At 38.3% G+C, this 22,242-nt stretch overlaps 1 protein-coding gene across 14 annotated transcripts in view; it reads right to left on the bottom strand.

Moving 5' to 3' along the window:
- The window catches only part of LOC134220273 (disco-interacting protein 2), a 571,865-nt gene that overhangs the window by 73,203 nt on the left and 476,420 nt on the right, over positions 1-22,242 (bottom strand). For all 14 annotated transcript variants that reach the window (XM_062699282.1, XM_062699284.1, XM_062699283.1 and 11 more), the window contains one exon: positions 5,901-5,978. In XM_062699282.1, coding sequence (XP_062555266.1) covers positions 5,901-5,978 — 78 coding nt within the window. The remainder of the gene's footprint in view (positions 1-5,900; positions 5,979-22,242) is intronic.

Here is a 22,242-nt window from a genome sequence, read left to right as displayed (position 1 = left end):
GACCATATTGCGCTGTTCACACTAAATCGAACAACACAGTTTGAAAGTGTGACGGTTCCAAACTGTGATCAAAAGTGTGACGGTGTCGATTTCAATGGATTTTGACAACGATGAATGTCAGACGAAAGCAAACGGTGTGAGAACCACGTGCTTTTGTTTTGAACATTTTCTTTTGACATTTTCGCATTTTGCAACTTCTTGCATTGGCTCCTTCTAAATGGTTGCCAAGGTTGCCAGTTATGCTGTTTACACAATTATTTCCTTCAGAAAATAGTATTATTTAGTGAAATTCGAGAAATGAATTCGGCAACTGTGAACACCCAATAAAAAAGTGTGATTGTCGAATTGCATCGATAATCCATGTTTCAATGCAAACTGCAATATATCCCGTTAGTTTACAGGTCCACTTTTCATACACTACACACTTAAAATAAATCGCCGAATTCGGTAAAATTTTACCGAAATCTCAACAGCAGAACTTTTCGGTAAATAATTTAACCGATTTTCGGTGATTTTGACAGTTGAGCAATGGAAAAAATTACAAAAAATCTGTAAAATAAATTACCGAACAGTTCAGCTGTTGAGATTTCGGTAAAATTTACCGAATACGGTGAAATGAGTTAAGTGTGTACTAAAAATCCACACATATTTATTGGCAAAAATCTATAGATTTAACTTATGATGTATATAAGCGCACACATAACCATTCTCCACGCGAACTACTAATAAAATATATATCCAAATAAACTTTATGTGTGATCTCGAATTAGCAATTATTTAATTTATGTGTGGTTCTATATCGATTATATTAGGGTGGAGCTATTGCAAAAATTTATAACAGCGACACATATATCTTATATAGATATTTTTGGCAGTGTATATGTTATGAGTTAAGCTTATTTTTATTTACAGCAAAAAATAGGTGTACCTCTATTAATGCTTAAGTTCGAAGGGGTACCTATCAAGAAAAAGGTTAAGAATTGCTGGTCTAGTGGACAATAGTCACAGTTCCTACGCCTGCAAATGACCAAACCGTAGTAAACTATGTAGGACTCAAAGATTCGGTACTAATGAACTATACTCGCATTTTTTCAACCAACACCGAAATCACTTGTCATCAGACGAGTGTGTACAATCCCATTTAATTCCACCACTTAATTGAACCTTGACAGATACGTACTTTGACCTCAACAGTAAGGTCGTTTTCAGTGTCTCGTACTTGACTCGACTTGTCAAGGTACAATTAAGTGGTGGAATTAAATGGGATTGTACAAACTCGTCTTATGACAAGTGAAGACATTCAAAATAATTTTCTTAACAACACCGAAATGTTTAATTCGCATTAATGGCGAAGGGAACAAAGACCCTACTAATGGACAGCTCTGTACGACCTATAGATGGGCTCGAGCTAGACCTGTGCGCCGATTGAAATTTTATCGTCGGCGGCTTGATAGATCATTTTCAGCCAGCGGCGCGCGAATTTTTGCGTAAGTTCCTCTAGGAATTCCTCCGGAAGTTTCTCCAGGAATTCCTCCGGAAGTTCCTACGGGGATTCATCCAGGAGTTCTTTCAGGAATTCCTCCGGAAGTTCTTCCGGAAGTTCCTGCAGGAATTTTTCGGAAAGTTCCTCCATGAATTCCTCCGGAAGTTCCTCCAGGAATTCTCCTGGAAGTTCGCCCAAGAATTCCTCCGGAGGTTCTTCCAGATGACCACAGATTTTTTCGGAGGTTCCTCCTGGATTTTCTTTGCATGTTCCTCCCGGATTTTCTCCGGGTGTTCTTTAAAAGATCCTCTGTCCAGAAATTCCATCAGGAGCTACCCAAAAAATTCACATGAGAATTTCTGTAGATTTTTTCATGCCCATAGAAATTCCACAAAATTCCTCAAAAACTCCCCTAGATTTTTTTCCTTAAAATCTCCCTGGACTTCCTGCAGAAATTCCCACAAGAACACAAGAACAGAAGCTCCCATACATTACTCCCCACACCCAATTCTGCTAGAAAGGCATCCAGAAATTAACCAGGAAACTCCTTCAGGTATTTCCCGAAGAATTCCACCAAGAATTCCGCCGAAAATGTATTTATGAATTCTTTGGTAGTTCTTCAGAAATTACCCTGGATTTAAGGAATGCTAAAGAAATGCCACCGGATATTAAATCCTCCAGAAATTAAACCGAAAATTTATCCTAAAATTCGTCGTTAATAGTCCTTAAGTCACAAATTCGTTTTTTTGTAATTTATTACGACTGCTATCGTCGAAAGAATTTAATCTGTAGCCGTTGTTCAGAAATTCAGCCAAAATATTCTAAAGGAACTACTCTGTAAATTCTTCCAGAATTTCTCAAACTTTATTTTCCAAGTTAAAGGACCACGAAATTCTCCCAAAAATTAATCCAGGGATTTAAGCGAAATTACAGCAGCATCTTTTTTTTAAAGTTCTCAATATGTTTCCCCCAAAACTTCTAAGAAAATACTCCCGGATTTGTTTAGTTCCACCAGAAATCCTTCAAAATATTCTCCAGAAAATTACAGGAACGGCTCCGAGAAATTCCTCTTTCAGAAAGATGGAATTTTTGTAAGCATATCCAAATAATTCCGTGGAAGATTTTGTAACCGTTCGGTTCCAATTGTATCTTGCTGGCTCCACCACAAGTCATAAATTCATATCCCACCCTAATGAAACAAACTGACAGCATCAGAAATTGAGTGCCGCTTTCGCTTGTCGTCTGACAAGCAGGGTTGCCACTACTTTTTAAGAAAAGTCTGGCATGCTGCATCTTAAAAATCTGGCAAAATCTGGCGAAGAAATTTGTCTTTATCATTTTTTTTTAAATTGAATGATTCTAACTAAAAATATGATCTAAATATTTTTACACATATCAAAAATTTCTATTTGACCATATGTTTGCTTTTGCTCTATGTTTATCAAAATTTATTCTTCTAAAAGAAAGTCTGCTTCCACCCAGGGTTGCCATTATGCCAGATATATCTGGCACTGCCAGACTTTTTGGTACCAAAAAGAGAAAAAGAGAATCCATCCACAATACCAGACTTTTCCAATTTCAGACAGATTTTTTGTGACCAGAATCGGTAGTGTATGAGCCACAGAAAATCGTCTAATGCAAGTCCAAGTGTGCTGTTGGGGATGCTACTACAGCAAAAACATTTCTACACAGTGCATTGACAATGCAGAAATGACCGCAACTTCAACTCGCTTCCAAAAACACACTTTAAAATTAATATTTTATAATTAAAGTGAAGGTATGAAGGTTCCGCGGATGTTGTTTAGGACTGCAGTTTAGCCATACTTATTCCCAGAGATCGGTTTTAAAGAAACAAAAATTAAAGGGCCAATACCCGACGTATTATCTTACTTTCGGGGTTCTGGAAATGCTTACATCGTTCTGTAATAATAATCTCAATAATATGTAATCGTTGTCTATTTCCACGGCTTATCACATTTCTTGGTGATTCAAAAATCCGGTGTCCTTCTGGAAGATCCGAAACATCATTAAACTCATTTTGATGGACCTGAGGTGCCACCGGAGGTCATTCGAGATGTTCAAAGCATCCGTAAAAGTAGACAGTTTGTAAAACCTATCAGTCTCTGAATAACAAATGATTGATGTGCCCCATTCTCATGAATCTGAGTGGAGATGATGATGAAGATTCGGAACCTTCGTAAAAGTGGTAAATTCTTGATACTCATCTTAGAGGAGCACAATTTTGTTGAAATCTTTTCATTACAAGCAACAAATGATTGTATTATCCCTTCGCATAGATTTGTAACGCTCTGTAACGATCTTCGCATAGATCTGTAACAATCTGTAACGATCAAAATCCTCTGTTATGGACGATTCATAAAAATTATGACGGCTTTTTTTTTATTACAAAAATTAAATTTTTAAATATGTTTATCAAAATTATTTTTGGAATATCTGTGGGCTTACCATTTTTAATCTGAATACTTTTTAATTCGATCTACGTTTATAATCTAATTTTAAAATGCTTTCAACGTCATTTATAGTTACTTAGAAACTCAATTTTAAAACGAACACTGTATTGAATTAACTTAACTAAAGTAATTTATTCTTATAAATAGGGGAAATGACGGCTTTGGCAGGTTTTGTTCTATTATTGGCAGGGGGGTTTTCTATAACCGATTATGCTCAAATTTGGCCTAAACATTCTTTGCATATCAAAAAATATTGTGGCCAAATTTCATAAAATTTGGTCAACAAAAACCCCCCTGACAATAATAGAACAAAACCTGCCAAAGTCGTCATCCCCCCTATTTATATTTTATTTATAATTTTTAAAAACATTCAGAGCTTAGATTGCATTCAATTCAATCTTAATTTTCTGAAATACTTGAAATGTTTTGAACTCTAATAATATCGTTATTAGGATATAGAATTGTTTCGAGGAATATATTAGGTGGAAGCAGGGTTGCCACTACTTTTTAAGAAAAGTCTGGCATGCTGCATCTTAAAAATCTGGCAAAATCTGGCGAAGAAATTTGTCTTTATCATTTTCTTTTAAATTGCAACCCTGCTTCTACGGCTTTTGAGCATAGTTGTTGTAAGGCCTTATTTGTAGGTTCGTTGTTCACTTGCAAACCACTCGAACAAGTATTGTTTTCTCCTTGTGTTCCCCTTGCCAATGAGCCTCGCCAAGGAACTGAATTTGAATGGAAAGATGCTGCTCAAACGACCCTGTGATTCCTTCCCATCCGGTGAGCCGGCTGGTTTCAATTTTCATGAAGCAATTCCTGGAAGATTTTCTGGATAAATTCTTTGAGGAACTTTTGATGTCATGGGTGGATTTCCCAATGGATTAAGGACAAGCATCACAGAATCCAAAACTAAATTAACTCTTATTTTCAAGGGCACACCACTCAATACTTTTGTTTTTAGAAAGAATTTCCGGTCGAGGGACTCCCAGAAAAAAAAATCTTGAATGAATTTCTTAAAGAGTTCTGAAGAAATTCCAGTAGTTGAAGTATTTCAAAAGAAAGTTCATGAGGAATTTAAAAAAAAGTGAAATTTGGAAATTATTTTCTTCCGAAATACCAATTTTAGTTATATTACTAAAATATCTAGCTTATTTTATCATAAGAATTGTGATTCTAGGTTGACCGGCTAAATGTTTGATACTTTCGAAAATAGGAATAGGTCTAATGTACACTCCTTACCAAGATAAGGGATATGTTTGTGTCTGTCCTAAATAATATCAACTTATTTAACCACAGAAGAAACCCAAATTCAATTTTCTGTTTAAACAGCTGCTTTTCGTAACATGTATTTCGTTGATAGAGCATATAGTCGACGATCTATATTATCATCTTCCAGTGCATTCCAGCTGCAAATTATGCACAACGAAATCCATTCAATAATTCAATTTTATCAATTCATATGACAAAAAACTGCCTGAACAATAAATTGCGTAGCATGAGCTCCATTGAACCGTTCAGAAATATTGTGATTCACCATCAAACCCATGCAAGCGTTGAGCTGGTTGATACCGAATAAGGCGAGAACGAGTGAATGAACATCGAAAATGTGTGGTGCAGCTCGCGGGGCACATCGATCTGTCCGCGGAACGATTGTCGTGTTTTCCTTTTCCTGGATAAGGTTCTCCAACAACATCAGAGACGAAGAAACAGAGAGAGAAAACCTGCGACGCGAGATCAAATTCCGAACAATAAGTTGGAATGTTTATGCCGTTACCATGAATTGATTGCACTTTCGACGCACTGCTGTGACGACCCGCCTCTGTTGTTGGGTTATTTTTAAGATGACCTACTTTATCCGCGATGATTGACTTATAACTAAAGGTTTTCTTACGCACTAAAGATCCACATACAGATGTGGTCTGAACGTCTCCGACAGGATGCATTACCTTGTTGTGCATTTTTTGCTAGATATGGCTGCAGCAGTCGCGTTCGCTTCTTTTCGTATCCTTTCTGAGTGATGTCACCTGGAAGAAAACAAAGATGAAGAAAGAAATTAGTAAAACGACTTTGCGCTCTTTGGGAATTGTATCAATTCCGATTAAAAGTTATTAAACGTTTTAGGAAGAAGAGAATATTTTTGGTAGAAAATGTTCGATTTAGAACGTCAATAACCTGATATTTATTGATTTTAAATGTACTAAACAATTCCGAAATAATGTAAAGGGGTCAAAACGAAACGCAATTTAATTTGTTACAAATCCAAACATCACTGTAGAGAACCTACAGCATTAAACCTCTGGTTGTGATTTCAGCAATGTCATTAACAGACGTAGGAAGCTAACGCTTCACCAGTGGACAAAAGGAAGTTCAAGGTCAATGTTTCTCATTTCGTAATTCATCGCCGGGCTACCCGTTGCTGGTTCGATAACATCTTCGGTGAAACTTGACTGGCTAGCATTGTAGTGGCTGCCCGCGGTAGCGTAGGAGTACCCTGGCTGCGAATGGTAGTTTAATGCGGTTCACCGGCTGTCCGGCTCCGACTTGTGCCACCTAACGCTGTCGGAAATCGAAGCGTAAACCATTTAACTTAATAGCACCAGATGATGTTGCGATTACAGCAGTAAACTAAAGCCATTTAACGATCAATAAGCAATAACATGGAGATGTGACAACGTCATAGAAGACGCAATTTAGTGTTTTAAAGCTCAAGACGATGGTTGCATAAATAATGAGATCTACTCGAAATGCGTTGTTGGATTTCTAATGGTTGACAAATTTCGCATTTAGATGGGAACTGAAATCGACATGGCACTCCTTCGTTGCGGAGGAGGATCCGAAAGGAAATTCTGATCTTACAATCTAAGAATAGCGATTTGGGATAATAGCAAAGGTATCGTATAATGCAAATCCACATGATTCATCAAATTTTAGCATATATAGCAGGGGCTTGGCTGATCTCCTTTATACAAAAGTGCATTTCACTTTCAAATCAAGCTTCAAATTGATTCTTTGTTCTAATTCGCTATTAAGCAAACCTTACTACATAGTGGGGCGTCGCCATCGTGGCTGAGATTTGTCTGGAAGGCTGATTAAAAGATTTATTAGTGGATTATACGGATGCACATACGGTACGGGTGGAGGCTGATTTGAATAAAATTGTTTTTTTATTCGATTGGCGCTTGTAGGTGGAACGATTTGTGGTTTTGTGTTGTATGCCTGGGAGGCCGGCTGTAGAAGCTATGGAAAAGTGATCATAATTATGTAAATTTATGGTTCGATATTGGTTTATTCTGTCCCATTGAATGAAAACGTATCATGTATCAAAAAGCTGTTGATTTAATGCGTTGGAATTTAGTGGGAACGACTTGTTAAATTGCGGTATGTTTGTAACAAATGGTTGGGAATAGATAATGATTTTAATGACTGGCACTTTTTCACCGGATACACACTGGGGTCGTTATTACGCGGATTTTTCACGTTTATTTTATACAGTGAACTCTCCCTTACTCGATATTGAAGGGACCATCGAGTTAGGGAGGTATCGAGATAGGGAACACATTTATATTTGGCCGATACCGTTTAGCCGAACAGTTAAAATGTGTTTTTTATTAAGTGAAGTGAGAAGAGAGATGTTCGAAGTGAATGTTGAACGGCGAGAACTGAGAATTGAGAAATGAGATTTTTTTCATGAGTACAGAGTAGTGAGAAGTGGGTACTGAGAAACGGAAGTGAGTATTGAGTAGTGAGATGTGTGCAGTAACATGTGAGTAGTGGAAAGTGAGAAATGAGAAGTGAGAAGAAAGTGGTGAGAAGTGAGTTGTGATAGTTGCGAAGTGACCAGAAGAATGTGAGTTGTGAGAAAAACAGAAGAAATGAGTGAGAAGGAGAGAGGATAATTATGAGATGAGAAGCGAGATGTTAAATAGTGAGAAGTGAGTGAAGAGATATAAGATAGGAGAAGGAAAACAGAAGAAGGAAGAGAAAAGAAAGAAGGAAACAGAAATAATATCGTTTTTCACTTCCTGTTCCTCCGTCCTCAATTCTCACTTCTTATTACTCCCTTCTCAAAACTTACTTCTCACTCCTAATTTCTCACTTTTCACTTCTCACTACTTACTTCTGACTTCTCTCTTCGCACATTTTGCTTCACATCTCCCTTTCCCACTACTCGCGTCTCACTTTGCACTGCTCACTATTAATTTTTCACCTCTCACTTCGCAAATCTAATTTCTCTCAACTCATTTTTCACTTCTTACTTCTCATTTATAACTTCTTATATCCCACTTCTCACTTCTCACTCATCACTTTTAACTTCTAAATTTTCACTTCTCACTTTTCCCTTCTTACTTTTCATTTCCCACTATTTGCTTCGAGCTTCGTACTTTTTACTTCTCACTTCTCACTTCTCACCTCTCATTTCTCACTTCCCACTACTCACCTCTCACTTCTCATTTCTCGCTTTACACTTCTCGCTTCGAGTTCATTACTTTCTCATTTTTTACTTTTCATTTCTCACTTCGCACATCTCACTTTTGACTTCGCACATATAACTACCCATTTTTTACTTTTCACTTCTCACATGCAACTTCTTATATCTTACTGCTGACTTTCCATTTCTAACTTATCATATTTCACCTCTTATTTCTAACTTTTTATTTCTCACTTCTCGCACTCCAAATTTCTCACTTCTCACTTTGTGTTTTTCTCTTCCCACTACTTAGTTCTTACTTCTTACTTCAAACTTCTCACTTCTCATTTCCCACTTCTCATTTCTAACTTCTCACTTTCCATCTCTCACTTCTAATTTCTCACTTCTAACTTTTCCGCTCTCACTTCTCATTTCTCACTTCTCGCTTATCACTTTTCACTTCAAACTACGTCCTACGTCGTGCATGTTTCTGACAACATCGAGTTAGAGAGGTGAAAATGCTTTGAAAAATTACTTCGACTTAGGGAATATCGAGTAAGGGAGATATCGACTTACGGAGGGAGCGCAGTATGCTAGATTCAAGGGACTTTGAATTTCATCGAGTTAGAGAAAATATCGAGTTACAGAATATCGAGTTAGGGAGAGTTCACTGTAGTCGAAACTAGTTTTTTAAAAGTTTTCACTACAGCGCATGTAGCTCGGATCTCGAACTACCAATCCAGCAGTAAACATTATTAAAAATAGGTCTGATACACCGCAAAAAAGGCCAAAAGGTTGTTTTTGCCTTGGGGTGTCGTTGTTTTGGGGGCCCTCCTTAGCCTATCAGTAAGACCATGCTGAGGGTGGCTGGGTTCGATTCCCGGTGCCGATCAAGGCAATTTTCGGTATTGTCTCGACTTCCCTGGGCATAAAAGTATCATCATGTTAGCCTTATGACATACCAATGCAATGGTAACGTGGCTTAGAAACCTCGCAGTTAATAACTGAGGAAGTGCTTAATGAACACTAAGCTGCGAAGCGGCAATATCCCAGTGGGGGATGCAATACCAAGAAGAAGAAGAAGAAGAAGTCGTTTTAACGAGGTTTTTGGGAAGGCCGACTTCAGTTTACTCGAATTGGTATGTGTGTTGTCCTTAATTTCGTGACGTTTCACTTTGCATATGTGATGGACATGGCGTTTTACTTAGAATGCGGATTCGGGACGCGCTTAGTCCTAAATCACTCATGTAGTCTCGCCTCCATTGTTTACGACAAACGTGCTTTTTTGCTAGTATTGTACTTTTTACAGCGGTGCGAGTCCTCGAGGTATAAGAATTATCTACAAAACATTCACTGAAATTATTATTTCTACTATAAAGCATTAGGATTACAAATCCTTAGACGATACAGGAGTTAAGACTTTGGAGGGTCCAGTACAAAGTATTGTTGCAAAATTATAGCTGGTTTCATGTGGTGTCAAAAGCTTGATCTAAATCAAGCTCAAGGTTTATAAGGTTGAAATTGTCTGGTTACAATTTTGGACTCCTATCTCCCCCTCGTAACACTTTTTGTATGGATGATTGATTTTTTTTTGTATGAACCGTAATGCTTGGTCTGACTCCCTCTAAAAACAAATGTAAATAAACTGCAAAATAGGTGGTACGGTGCCCGATATAGCCATTTCTGAATATCAGTAGAGAATCGCCCTTGACATTCTCTCCTAGCAGAAGCTAGATGGAACATTGAACCGTCCAGTTTATTCAAGGAGTGCAGCAAAACCCGATATCCGATATTATCAACAATCTGTCCCTTAGGATCTTTTCTTTTTGAACTGCTTATACGTTCAGCACTCGGTTCGGTCCGCGGGGCCCTTAGTTTCTACTAAACCGTAAAGGATCCCGTTGTTCATTATCGGACGAATTTGGTGGCCTGTTTCATTCCCTTCAACTATTTTAGTGTACGTGAATTCGCTGAATTCAGTCATGTATTTAAATTTTTGTAACACGTCCAGTTTTTGAGAAAAAAAAAACGAGTTTTAATTCGCAAAGCTACGTATTCTCATGGAAAATTGGTTGCTCTGTTCTGTAAAGCTGGTTCTCGGTTTCTAATTTTGAGAATAAGGTTTGAATTCGTACATGATCGATCCAAATAAGTTGTTGTGAAAAACTAAATTTATTTCACAAAAGTTCATATTTTCATAGAAATTTGGTTTCTCTTCACTTCTGCTAAGCTGAATTTCGGCTTCTCACTTCGAAAATAAAGTTTTCATTCCATAGCATGGGCATCGTAGGATGCATATGGGTTATTGAATTTTATTTATAACTTACATTGGTTGTGAAAAACGGAATTTAATCCACAAAGTACGTATTTTATAGAAATTTGGTTTATTTGCAATGCAAAGCTCAATGGTGTTTTTTTTATTGAATAGACCTTGCAGAATGCATATAGTTATTGAATTCTATATGGGACATACATTTATTGTAGAAAACGGAAATGAATTCACAAAAGTACGTATTTTCATAGAAATTTGGTTTCTCTGCTATGCAAAGCTGAATTTCGGCTGCTCCCTTTAAGAATAAAGTTTGAATTTCGTAGAAGAGGCCTTGTAGAATGCATGTGGGTTGTTGTATTTTATTTGGCACATTCATTTGTTGTGAGAAACGTAATTTAATTCATTAATTCATAAAAGTACGTATTTTCGTAAAAATTTGGTTCCTTTGCTCGGCAAAGTTAAATTTTGGCTTCTCACTTTGAGAATAAAGTTTGAATATCGTAGAATGAGTCTTGCAGAATGCTTATTGTTTGTTGGATTTCATTTTGTACGTACATTTGTTGTGAAAAAATCGGAATTTAATTCACAAAAGTACGTATTTTCATAGAAATTTGGTTTATTTACTCTACAAAGCTCTATGTCGGCTTTTCAATTCGATAATAACATTTGAATTTCATAGAATAGATTTTCCAGAATTCATGTGGACTGCTGGATTTTATTTGGCACGTACATTGATTGTGAAAAAGGGGTCGTTCAAAAAAAGGTCACAGTTTTTTTAGGACAGAGGGTCTAAGATTTTGTGACAGCACACATACACTCCGAAATAGACTAAACATGTAATAACATACAAACAAATCATTTTTCATATTTGCAAAGTTTATACTAAGCTAGCTTTGAAAAGTAATCTATTTAAGATTAAAAATTTGTACAGAGAGGATACGGAGGTTATACTAATTGAGTATAAACTGCACATAAAAGAATCGAGGGCCAACCAGCAAAAACGCGGTTAGCATACATTTATTTCAGAGTGTACAAGGTATACAAAAAGCGTGACAAAGGGGGAAGGGAGGGGTCTACAAATCTTTAAAAGTAGTGGACGTCATATTTGATTCGCCCCAAACGGAATTAAATTCACAAAACTACGTATTTTCGTAAGTTTGCATTTCATAGAATGTGCCTTGCATATGAGTTATTGAATTTTATTTTGCGCAACTCTTGTGCATTCTCCAAGGCCCATCCTATGATATTCAAACTTTGTTCACACAGTGAGATGCTGACATTCAGCTTTGCAGACCAGAGAAACCAAATTTCTACGAAAATACGCACTTTAGTGAATCTAATTCCGTTTTTCACAATAATAGTATGTTCCAAATAAAATCCAACAACCCACATGCATTCTACAAGGCCCATTCTATGAAATGCAAACTTTATTCTCAAAGTGAGGAGCCGAAATTCAGTTTTGAAGAACAGAGAAACCAAGTTTCTATGGAAATAGGGTAACGGTACCAATAGTGGAGGTATTAGTAGATCCACAAAAGAAAATATTTTTTTAAAATTGATAATTATGGGAAATTTACTGCTTTAATATCTTAGTCAACAGATAAACTAATAAATTTGCTAACAAAAATGAGATATATGTGATTTAACAGAAAAAATAACCAAATATTGCTTGCACCACTATGGGTACACTGTTCCTTTAGTGGCGGTAAAAATTAATTTTGTTTCCCATAGTTTCTCCATTATTGGTTTCTTATGAGACTTGCCACTATTGGTGCAGTTGCACCACTATAGGTGCAAGGGAGTCAATTTTGTTAAGGAAAATAATTGTTTTCAATAGTTTTTCAAGCGAAATCTTAAGATATGTTGCATTTAACAGGATATTTAAAGCACGACGCATCAACTAAAACCATCGTAAACTATATGAATATGATAAATCTCATTAAAACTCCACTACCTCCACTAAGGGTACGGTTACCCTACATACTTAATTAAATTCCGTTTTTCACAACAAATGAATGTGCTAAAAAAATCCAACAATCCACATGCATTCTTCAAGGCCCATTCTACTTTTTTTTTTCTCAAAGTGAGGAGCCGAAATTTAGATTTGCAGAGGAGAGAAACCAAATTTCTTTGAAGGAATTGTTTTCTTTAAAGGAATTTTGCAAAGGCAGTCTAAAATCGTCAAATTATCCATTAACTAATCCAGGACGGTGATCAAAACATCATTAGTGAAACACCCTCAAAAGAAGGAAATGACCTAAAAGACGGCCTCATAATCCACAATCTTCTTCTTCCTTAAACATACTAATTAATATCTGTCCGACTGACCCATATATACTCTAAAAGTACTGAACTCGAACCTAATTTGGCATATGGAGGTGTTTGAAGGCAAAACATGTTTCTGTGGTGGTTTGGGATCCCTCCTTTTTCTGGAAAGGGTAGCTTCCCTTACAAATGAAATACACAGTTATGCACAACTCGATAATTGACCAAGTAAATGGAACCAAATTTGGCATGTGTTTGTTTTTAAAGACAGGAAATGTTTATGTGGTATCCCGAGACCCCTCTTTTATCAGGAAGACGAGACTTCCATACATATGAAACAAAAATTTGGGCAAAACTCGAGAGTTAGCCAAGCAAATCGAACCGAATTTGGCATAATAAAAAGCAAAAGTAGTCTTGAAGTTTGCTCTGTGATTACATTATCCCCTTCAGAATACTTCATCGTCTCTCTAGAGAAAGATAGAAAGAATGGGCCAAATGAAATCGAATTGTAAACATCCAAACTCTTTTTTCTTTTCCATGCCAATTTTGGGCGTGACGAAGTTCGACGGATCAGCTAGTTTTGACCAATAAAAATATACAGTTGTAGATGTATTGAACATTTGCTGGTTATTCCGATATGTGAAAAGAAGCGTTTTATCATTTACGAAGGAATTTCTGTAGGATCTTCCAAATAAATCATTATTTTGAGATTAGTTCTCGAAAGAACTCCTGGGAGATTTTTTGGATGATACTTCTAAAGGATGTAAAAAATTCGTATTTTTGGAGGAATTTTCAAAAAAGAATCCGAAGGAATTTTCGAAGACAGAAATATGATGAAGGTTTTTCTAAAGGAATTTCCGGAAGAGTTGCAAAAAGAAAATTCCCAAAGATTGTTCGAAGAAATTCCTGAAAGATTTCCTAAAGGAATTTCTGAAGGATCTCCCAAAGGAATTATTAGTGGTATTCCTCAAGTATTTTCTAAAAAAACAGCTAAATGAATTGCTAAAGAAATTCCGAAGAAATGTGAATGAATTCCTAAAAGAAATATCCGAATCAACTCCTTAAGAATTTTCCGAATGATTCCCTAGAAAAAATCCAAAGGGATTCCTGAAGAAATTCATAAATAAATCTAGTAATAAAATTCTAAAGGAATTTCCAAAAGAATTTCTAAAGGAATTTCCGAAATGATGGAATCTGACTTTTTTACGAACCATTCAGGAGTACCACAGAGCAGTAACCTTGGGTCATTACTGTTTTCTGTATTCATAAACGATGTTTGCCGTCTGTTGCCAACAGGATTTCGTATTGTTTATGCCGACGATTTGCACGGCTGCAAAATGGTGGGTTGACGTTAGTTCCTATCTCACGCTTCCACGGGTCGTCCGATGACAAAAGACCGCCAGGCCAGGGTTGTGTATTTAGCTGGTAGTGCAGCCTGGGCACTGTTGTCCTTCTGACATCAGCTAGAGTGAGAAGGTACGCCTCGAGCGTCTGTTCACCAGGAGGTGCGGCTCAAACAGCGTCTGCCTGGTACTTAGCGGCTGATTAACGAAATGTTTCGCGTCAGCTGTACCTAAGGTGGCAGCACCAACATCGCGATGTAGGTAACGCGACCCCGGTAAGGTAGCTTACTGAAGCCTCTCTAATACCACGAAAAATAGAGATAGAAGAAAAAGAGAACGTTATTTTTGGCAACCGACCCGGCAACGAAATTTCGGACTATGATTGGAAACTCGGTACTTGGAATGTCAGGACCCTAAAAGAACCTGGACGAGTGAACTGCAGAAGGTTGGAGAGAACGTGGCCGCTATTCAAGAAGTCCGATGGCACAGATCCGGAAAACCGGAATTCCGAGCCGTGGACCCCACGACCAGCACTGCATTCAAGTATAACATCAAGTATAATATATATCAACGGATAAGTGCAATCAACGTTAGCGCCAACATCAACGATCTATGGGAGTCGTTCCATGGAGCGGTGAGCACAACAGCACGAGAAGTGGTAGGCACTGCACAGAAGCGACCCAGGACGGCTTGGTTCGATGTGCAGTGTCAGAGAGTGATAGACGAGAAGAACGTTGCCAGAAGCCGGATGTTGGTGTCGGGTACCCGCTCGAATAGAGATCGGTACAAGGAAGCAAGAGCAGCCGAGAAACGAACCCACCGCAGGAAGAAGAAAGAATATGAAGAACAAGTTATTAGTGAGGCGCAGGAAAAAATGGAGCAGAACGATATGCGGAGGTTTTATGAGTCTGTAAATGGCGTGCGGAGAAGGACAGCGCCATCTCCCATCATGTGCAACGACCAACAAGGGAATTTGCTGACAGATAAAACTGAAGTGGCTGCCAGGTGGAAGTAACACTTCGAGACTTTGTTGAATAGAGGAAGTGACGGTGCATCAGTGAACAGATTAAATATTAGCGACGATGGAGAAGTTGTGGAGTCGCCTACACTAGAAGAGGATGAGGTTAAAAAAGCTGTTCAAGATCTGAAAAACAATAAGGCTGCGGGGAAGAACCAGCTCCCGGCTGAACTTCTCAAACATGGCAGCGAGCAGTTTTATGAAGTTCTGCACCATATTATGTCGAAAATATGGGAAGACGAGGAAATGCCTGCTAGCTGGTTGGACGGCCTCATTTGCCCTTTTTTTTAAGAAAGGGCACAGACTGGAGTGCGCCAATTACCGAGGAATAACCCTCCTTAATTCGGCGTAAAAAATTATCTCCCGTATTCTCTTCGACAGATTGAGACCGCTTGAAGAGTCCTTCGTCGGCGAATACCAAGCAGGTTTTCGTGAGAGCCGATCAAAGACGGATCAAATGTTTACCCTGAGACAAATCCTTGATAAATTCCGGGAATACGACTTGCAGACACATCATCTGTTTATTGATTTTAAGGCGGCTGAATCATACAGTGAAACGGAATGAATTATGGCAAATTATGCTTGCATATGGTTTCCCGGCGAAACTGATACGGCTGATTCGTATAACGTCGGACGGATCGAAATCAAGTGTAAGGGTTGCGGATGAAATATCAACGTCATTTGTTACCTTAGATGGATTAAAGCAGGGTGATGCACTCTCGAATCTATTGTTCAATATAGTGCTTGAGGGAGCGATTAGGAGAGCTGGTGTGCAAAGAAGCGGTAACATTATCACAAGATCGCATATGCTCCTAGGATTTGCGAACGATATCGATATTATAGGGATTGATCGCAGTGCCGTGGAAGAGGCTTTTGTGCCTTTTAAGAGAGAGACAGCGAGGATTGGACTCACGATCAATACCAGCAAAACGAAGTACATGGTCGCTGGCAATCAACGTGGGTTCATTAGTGGTGGTTGTAGCAAAATGTTTCTGGATGGTGAAAAATTTGAAGTGATAGATGAATTTGTATCTTGGAACATTAGTGACGTGCGATAATGATGTTACCCGCGAGGTGAAACGGCGTACTGCAGCTGCAAATAGGACTTATTACGGACTTCGTAACCAGCTTAAGTCCTGTAGTCTGCAAACGAAAACAAAATTCGCGCTGTATACTACTCTGATTCTTCCGGTGGCTTTACACGGCCATGAAACATGGACGTTAAAGGAGGCTGATCTGAGAGCTTTCGGAATGTTTGAGCGTAAGGTGCTGCGAACAATACTCGGCGGTAATGTTTTCTCAAAGTTCCATGCAAAGTTATCTTTGCCTGGTTTGATGAGAAGATCAATGCTACTATCCGGCCGCAGCAAGCTGCATTCCGTTCCGTTAGGTTCTTGTGAAAACCATGTTGTCACGCTGCGTATCATACTGGAGCAAGAAACATAAATTCCAAGAGTCTCCAAGTCCTAGAGTCCAAGTGGGTCTAGACCGTAGCTTACGTACCTTACGATGAAGCGTAAACGAAATCTGCAAACAAGCATTAAATTGAAACCTTGCAGGACATCGCAGCAAAGACAGACCCAGAGGCTCATGGTGGCAGCTGGGTTAGGGACAAAAGGTCGAAAGACAAAACGTCGAAAGATAAAAGGTCGAAGGATCAAATGGTCGAAAAGGACAAAAAGTCGAAAGGGACAAAAGGTCGAAAGGACAAAACGTCGAACGGGACAAAAGGTCGAAAGGACAAAACGTCGAACAGGACCAAAGGTTGAAAGGACAAAACGTCGAACGGTGCAAAAGGTCGAAAGGGACATAAGTTTGAAATTGACAAGAAAGTGAAACGGAAAGAATCAATCTCGCACCAAATTGTAATGTTTAAGAAAAGAAATGAGGTTTTTACGCCTGTTTAAGCAAGACATGTGTTGATGGTCTACTCAAAATGGCTTTTCCTCATCTTAAGGCTTCATTAAGCAAACGCAGATGAAGTTATTAGAAATAAAATGAAAAATAAAAATGAAACCAGAGTTGCCCTACACAGTTAGTAAAAACTCTGCTCTTTTGTTTTTACAATTTTTAACAATTAAATAAAATTCATTCAATAAGTACCACTAATAGATGGATGTTTGAGTTTTCTCAATGTCACTTCGATCAAATACACTGACTCAGGGTTGATAGCGACCATTGCCGCTCAAAATAGTGATTTTAGTGACCAAAGCTAACGGAAAAAAGGACCAAATAGTGACTTTCAGTTGCATAAAAAGTGACCAAAATATGACTTTCAGTTTCAGTTGCAATTGATGATGCAACAAAATATGAGACGAAATTAAGCGTTTCTGGGTCGAGGGAGATTTTTTTTCTTAATTTTCGTAATTTTTCTGGTAATCTGCGAGCAAATCAAACTTTTGCACCACTGGAAGTTGGTTATTTATCACTCATAAGACCTGTTTTTCTTTCGAAAAATGATTTCTAGGCTAAAATCTGCCTGAATGAACATTCTCTTCTCGTGAGAATGAGTGAAAATTACAATCACCGGATTAGCTGAACACCTACTTAAGAAAGATACAGATTTTCTATAGGCCTATGAAGTTTTTGGATTTTTTAGTGCGAAAGGAACATCAGTACGGATCGTTTTGGTAGAAAACGAAACAAAAATTATGAAAATTCAGTTACAACGAACCTGGGATTGAACGAATTGAAGAATCCTTCACATTTATGCTATTTCAAATGTATAAATTATCATCACAATTAAAAAAATTCCAAAACATTAATCGAAGTGGATGTTGGGAGGGAAGAACGGCTTTTATTTTCTCATGTTCTTACAGCAAAATTACTTTGGGGATCCTTTACGTATTTAAAGTATTTGAAAATAAATATTTTTATTTTACCAAAATATTACGCGCTGAGAATCATAACTTCGTTAATAACTCAACAGTTACAACTGTGATTATTGCGTCTGGTGCAAGATACAATCATCCTTTATTACACCAAACCAATCCGCAATTCGCTACAACGATAAAAAGAAAGCATCGACGAAGAGCAATGAATTAATGCAGTTACGCTCCTATGATTCTAAGCACGAGGTTGGTGATGAAACAATTTTCTGTTATAAAAAAACTTATAAGCATGTTTGCTTTAGATATGTACTTAATAACAAGCCTTTCATCAACTCTTGGTTTCCCTGAAGCACCAGGAAGGATATCTAAAATTGAACAGATTAATCTGAACCGCCAACAGTGCAATTTATAAGGGAGACTTGATTCACTTTTCTCATTTCCGATGTATCTCAGCGCATGCTATCTTCAAGATTGGGAAAACTTTATCCCCTTTATATAATATCTATATCCTTTCCCGTCAAAAATTGCATCTCATTTTATTGTCTCAATCGATTCTTTGGCTTATTTAAGGTAAACTTTCTCTCTCTTTCAACTCTCTCTCTCTCTCAAGCCTCTAACTATTTTAAAAATCCAAAACAAAAGTTGAAAAAATGCTGCACATGTGAACCGGTCTGAAAAATTCACCCGCTGTTCGTTCAAAATCTGGCGAATGTTAGCCCAATCTTGAAAAACAACACTTTTTAAATATGACGGGAAAGGTAAATTAGCTACTGGTGAAATGCCAATAAGAGCAGCGAGTAATATGGCTGGCGAAGTTTCAGAGCGATCATTTTTCCAAGATCCGTAATTTTATTTCCGTCAGGAACAAAGCATCATTGGACTTATACATAAAGCTTCATTCAAAAATAGTCAATAGTTTCAAAATAGTTGAAAATAGTGACTTTTTGCGATAAAAAGTGACTTGAGGTCGAAAAAAGAGATTTTTTAGTGACTTGCCCGAAAAAAGTGACCAAGTCACTAAAAAGTGATCCGCTACCAGGCCTGCGACATGGCTGCAGCGTGCTCTATTCTGACAGATCGAAGTGACATTCAGAAAGCCTTGATATTCATGTATTATTGGCACTCTATGGATGAATTTTATTTAATTGTTAAAAATGGTGAAAAATGAAAGAGCATTTTTCAGAACTATATAGATATTCATAATATTGTCTTATAGTAACTATTCCTTCTTTGAAAATTGCTCATTCTTCAACTTTGATTGATTAGATGAATGCGTTATTTCTGCTTAAAGTTAAATGCATTTCATAAATTATTTTGGAATACACCCAACTTGTTATCAACTTTTTCTTGATAGACCTTTTGTGCCTTTCGACCTTTTGTCATTTTCGACCTTTTGTCCCTTTCGACCTTTTGTCCTTTTCGACCTTTTGTCCCGTTCGACGTTCTGTACATTTCGACCTTTTGTCCTTTCGACCTTCTGTCCCTTTCGACGTTTTGTCTTCCGACCTTTTGTCCTTTCGACCTTTTGTCATAGATTCGTGACAGCTTAGGCGGACGGATTTCGATTCAGGAGATGTTGATTTGGTCCATTACTTCATCATGTTTTCGTAGTTTTTCATGTACGGATTTCGATGCCCTATGGCAACCGGTGAAAGATTTCAATGGAAATCTACAAGATATTCCAAAGGAAAATTCTTAAAGAAAGATTTGTAATTACAAGGGCCAGATGCGGCCCTCGGCTCCATGTTCTTCATAACCGGCCCACAAGCTTATCTGTGTGGCTCGAGAAGCTTCTACGATATTTACACTGAACTAGGAAGCTAGCAAATGTTAAAGGAGTTTCAAAGATAGGATGCTCATTTAATATAAATTTACATTATTGATTCAAATTATTTGGAGAACAGTGGATTATCGAAGCAACAAAGTCTATAGATTCTGACACACACGAAGCCAAACATGCAGTACGGGCTAGTTTTGCTGTTAGTGAGATTTTGGAAAAACGAATAAAACTATTTTAAGACGGAGACTTGTACTGCCTATAAATGCATAACAGTCCCATTTAGATAGGAAATCAATCAAACATGGGACTGTTATACATTTCTGGGCAGTGTAAAGGGATGAACTTCATCTATTGTCGGCCCCACGAAAAAAGTCTCCTCTAGTAGCATTAGTTTGCCTCGGACGGAACACGGTTGGTAAAACAGTTCTTGCGGAAGATTTGAAAACTACGTTACGTGGAAAAGTCGCCTGCTTGAAATTCAACCCTCTAGCAATCGATGGCAATACTTATGTTGATAGCATGGTGCAGGTAGCTGTCTTCATAAGGGGAGTTGATGATCATCTTTAAATCAAAGAGGAATTCATCCCAATGAGTGGAATGACTACCGGAAAAGACCTGGGAGGAGTTGTTAAGATCTGTATGAAGAGGCTTGGACACTTCTCTAAAAAATTAGGTGGCCTTACAACAGATGGAGCCAGCGCTGGCAATGACGGGAAAGAACATTGTTATTGTGACACTTCTAAGAAAGGAAAAGCAATCACAATCGAACGCAAATCTATCATGTTCAGTTTTTCTCTGAAGATATTCTCAGTGTTTGAATATTTTGAAAATATATAAAAAATATTGCCGAATATTGTTTGGCCCGCCAGCAGATGTTAATTCTGAATATTGGCCCGTGGCTTGAAAAGGTTGAGCAGGCCTGCCCTAAAGGATGGCTCAAATTCCGAACATGGCTCATATTTCGAACACTCGCTTTTAAACGGCCATTTTGGCTTTATTCGTGTAATTCTCTCCATAGGATCTTGAATTCGTTTGTATTCTCGATCATCAGAACTGAAAACCGATGGAATTTTTAGTTTTAGGGTGCCAAAACGCTTCGGAATATGCGCCAAGTTCGGAATTTGAGTCAAAACAATACTCTTAGAATTAGCAAACGAGTTATTCATGCAATGTACTAGAACGGTGTATTCTTGAGGAATGCTGTTTGCTTTTCTTTTAGAAATTCAGGAGACTATGGTCCTCCACGAGCATCGTCCAGGTCTCGTGTCCGTAGAGAACTACTAATGAGCGTTTTTGTTGAATGTTGGGCCAGTCTAATTTATGTTTGCGATGTTTGTCATCCCTCACCAGCCCTGTGAATATATGTTGTTGTTGTCTATTGTATGTATGTAAATAGTAAATAAACGACCACCGCGGAGAGCGAATCGCTTGTGTTTTCTCGTCCACTTTACGCGTCCGAAATACCCCGCCGGGAGTTGTGTCGGTTCCGCTGTGTACCGTGGGAAGCCTCCGTGATAACTTCCCACAGGTTATTGGCCCAGTGCAAGTGGAAGAAAACAGCGAAATCTGGGTGAAAAGTTGCTCGCAAAACAGTCGTGGAGTGTTGAAGCTGTCTCGCGCAATTCCTTTTGTGTGTTTTGTTCAGCGGGAATACATTCGTTCCGGACTGTTGGGGTGGTAAATGCAGCAAAAATCGTTTGGAAGCAAGTGAAAACAGCACCTCGTCTGGTTGGCATTTAGTAGGGCTGGTTAGGCTGTTATCCAGTTGTGTCGGTACGAGTTCAGAAGCCAAAAGGTGTTGGCCGTACTGAAACTGCCATTTTGTGCCGCGAGTCAGGCTACGGGCCGTAATTGTAGCAGTGGTGATCGAAGTGACTGTGTGTTCGCGTTCGATTGAGTACAGGCTGCGCCAGAAAAACGATCGGAATAGAAATGAGTGAGAAAGTTCTGATTGCGCGTTTGGGTAATAAGAATTACCAAACGTGGAAGATTAAAATAGAAATGCTTCTGATCAGTGTCGACTTGTGGCATACGGTTAACGAGAAGAAACCGGAGCCAGTGACTGCAGCATGGTCGAAAGAAGATCAGAAGGCGAGGGCAATGATTATTCTGAATGTGGAAGATAATCAGTTGCCGTTGGTGAGTGACGCCAAATCGGCGGTCGAAGTGTGGAAAAAGCTTAAAAAGTACCACGAAAAGGCTACAGTTACGTCGCGAGTGTCGCTTTTGAAGAAGCTCTGTAGCCTGAACTACGAAGAAGGTGCGGATATGGAGGAGCACTTGTTCAAAATCGAAGAGCTTTTCGATAGGCTGTCGTGTGCCGGGCAGAAAATTGAGTGTTCGCTACAGGTAGCGATGATTTACCGGAGTC

This window comes from Armigeres subalbatus, chromosome 3, assembly GCF_024139115.2.
Source record: "Armigeres subalbatus isolate Guangzhou_Male chromosome 3, GZ_Asu_2, whole genome shotgun sequence".
Lineage (NCBI taxonomy): Eukaryota > Metazoa > Arthropoda > Insecta > Diptera > Culicidae > Armigeres > Armigeres subalbatus.
This window is presented reverse-complemented; position numbering and strand designations above follow the sequence as displayed.